Below are 2,500 nucleotides of genomic sequence, written 5' to 3' on the forward strand. Positions count from 1 at the left end.
ATTCAATTCAATCTGATTAATATGGATTAAATCCACTTTCAAATGGATCAGTCACATGACCTCAGAGCTGTCACATGACCGCTGTCACATGACCTCAGAGCTGTCACATGACCTCAGAGCTGTCACATGACCTCAGAGCTGTCACATGACCTCACCTCAGAGCTGTAGGGCCGCTTGAGGCCCTGCTGGGGCCGGAGGTGGCCCTGCTGGGGGCCGGGGCCATAGTTTGGATGCTGGGGGACCCTCTGGGGACCGCCTCCGGGTCCATACATGGGGCCCATTGAGGGGGGGCCCCTGGTAGGACCTTGACCAGGGCCGATGCCTCCGGGGGCCATGCCGGGGGGGCCCCGGGGGCCCGGGTGGGACATGAACTGGTTGTTGTAGCCTTGACCTCCCATCTGAAAACACACACAGTGTTAGAGCCGGTGACCTCTCCAGCAGGGGGCGCTCTTTCCCCCCCCACTCACCTGTCCGTAGTTCATCTCCTGGTGTTGCTTCTCCTGGATGGCGGCCACGGTGGCGGTTGCGGTGGCGGTTGCCGTGGCGGCGGCTGCAGCGACGGCGGCGGCGGTGGCCTGCGTGAAGTCGGCCGAGCCCCTGGAGCCGCCGGCGTTGGACGGGTAGCTACAGAGACACGAGGGGAGCAGTCACATGACACGAGAGGCAGGAAGTAGACAGGAGCAACAACACAACCAAACATATCAATACACAACTCACCTCCCCGAGTACCCCCCCGGCCCGCCGCTGTAGCCCCCCGGCGCCCGGCCGTACAGGCCCTGGTTCATGTAGCCCTTGTTGGGCTCGCCGTAGCCCTGCTGGCCCATGTAGCCCCCGGGACCCCCGGCCATGCCCGGACCCCCGGGGCCCTGCATCATGGGGCCCCCCCCCTGGTTGGCTCCGGGGCCCATCCCCCCTCCACCATGACCCTGACACACACAGAATCACACACTTTACATATCCGGAGCAAATCAAATCAAACTTTATTGTCACGTGCGACAATGACAGTGGACGGGCTTTACTAAATAAAACATATTACATATGAAATGAAGCAGCAGTTTACAGGGTGAAGGAGTGGGGAACATTAAATTAAATAATGTGAATATATGTGTATGAGTGAGAAAGTGGTTGATCTGTTTGGTGATGTCATACCTGGCCACCGGAAGGATTGGTCACGCCCCAGACGGTGGTGACCACGGAGAGGGATCCCGTCGGCTGATTGGTCTGCTGCTGCCAGCTGGAGGGGTCGTAGGGGTACGAGCCCTCGCTACACACACAGACACACACACACACAGAGAAACACACACACACACACACACACACACACAGAGTGGGAGATTTTCACACACATTTAATTCATGTCAAATGACATCTGTATTTCGGAGATCTATTTAAACAAAGGTCGGGCAATTTGATTGAAAATGAATCAGGTTGTAGAGTGTGTATGTGTGTGAGTGAGTGTGTGAGTGTGTGTGTGAGTGAGTGTGTGAGTGTGTGTGTGTGTGAGTGTGTGAGTGTGTGTACCTGTGTGGGTTATTGCTCAGTCCAGCCTTCATCTGGTTCATAGGGTTCATGGTGGACAGACTCCTGCAGACAGACATGCTCCAGTCAGATGATGAACTACATTTCCCATCAGCCCTGAGGTGTTTTCTTTTTGATAAACAATCAAACTTATTTCTCCCAAACTTTATTCCAACCATAAAAACATTAATATCCCCAATGCTCTGCAAGTGGTTAGCTCAGAGTCTAGTGATCTACAACCATCGTCTGACTACTGGGCAGAAATTAGCAGAAGTGTGAACTAGAAATAATAAATATTTAAAGAGTAAGTGTGTGTGGTCAGGGGGGGGGGGCGACCACACACACCTGAACACATAGTGAATCTCTCTCTCTCTCTCTCACACATGACAGGTTGTTGTCGTATTGATGATCAGGAAATTAATCTGCGATGTGATCAATACAAATCTACATGAAAGTCACATGTTTTTATGAAAATTAAAAGCCAGAACTGACACAGACACTTCAGTTCAATATCAGAGGAAATTATAACGTTATTGATTTGTTTATTTTATGAAGTCACACTTTCACTTTCCACAGTGACATAGATCAACAGAGGATCCTGCTGATTCAGCGATATTTGATATTTATCTTTGACTTAATTAATAACCTGATAATAAAATGATCAGTTATTTAAATACAACTGATCAACAGACATTAACATCAGTGGTTGTCATGGTAACCTGAGACAACAGTGACATTAAAAAACACGTCTGCATTTGACTGAGATGATAAAGGTCAAATTTAACGACATGATTTATGAACGGACTTTGTTTGAAGTTTATCATAAGAAGCAAACACACAAACACGCAGCGTCACTGTTGATCTTTATATACAGTCACTACTTGTATACACAGCCAGTGTTTGTGTGTTTGTGTTTCACTATAACATTAAACTTCAGTGTTTCACTATATTAATAATAATAATAATATAAATAATAATACTC

General features: G+C 48.8%; 1 protein-coding gene across 2 annotated transcripts in view; it reads right to left on the reverse strand.

Moving 5' to 3' along the window:
- LOC133002398 (zinc finger MIZ domain-containing protein 2-like) overlaps window positions 1–2,500 on the reverse strand; it is an 18,546-nt gene that overhangs the window by 15,235 nt on the left and 811 nt on the right. For both annotated transcript variants that reach the window (XM_061072200.1, XM_061072199.1), the window contains exons 2-6: window positions 1,522–1,584; window positions 1,150–1,264; window positions 718–926; window positions 468–624; window positions 156–398 (exon numbers count right to left, since the gene is read on the reverse strand). In XM_061072200.1, the coding sequence (XP_060928183.1) occupies window positions 156–398; window positions 468–624; window positions 718–926; window positions 1,150–1,264; window positions 1,522–1,571 (774 nt within the window). In that variant the 5' untranslated portion in view covers window positions 1,572–1,584. The remainder of the gene's footprint in view (window positions 1–155; window positions 399–467; window positions 625–717; window positions 927–1,149; window positions 1,265–1,521; window positions 1,585–2,500) is intronic.

This window comes from Limanda limanda, chromosome 5 (genome assembly GCF_963576545.1).
Source record: "Limanda limanda chromosome 5, fLimLim1.1, whole genome shotgun sequence".
In the NCBI taxonomy this organism is placed as follows: domain Eukaryota; kingdom Metazoa; phylum Chordata; class Actinopteri; order Pleuronectiformes; family Pleuronectidae; genus Limanda; species Limanda limanda.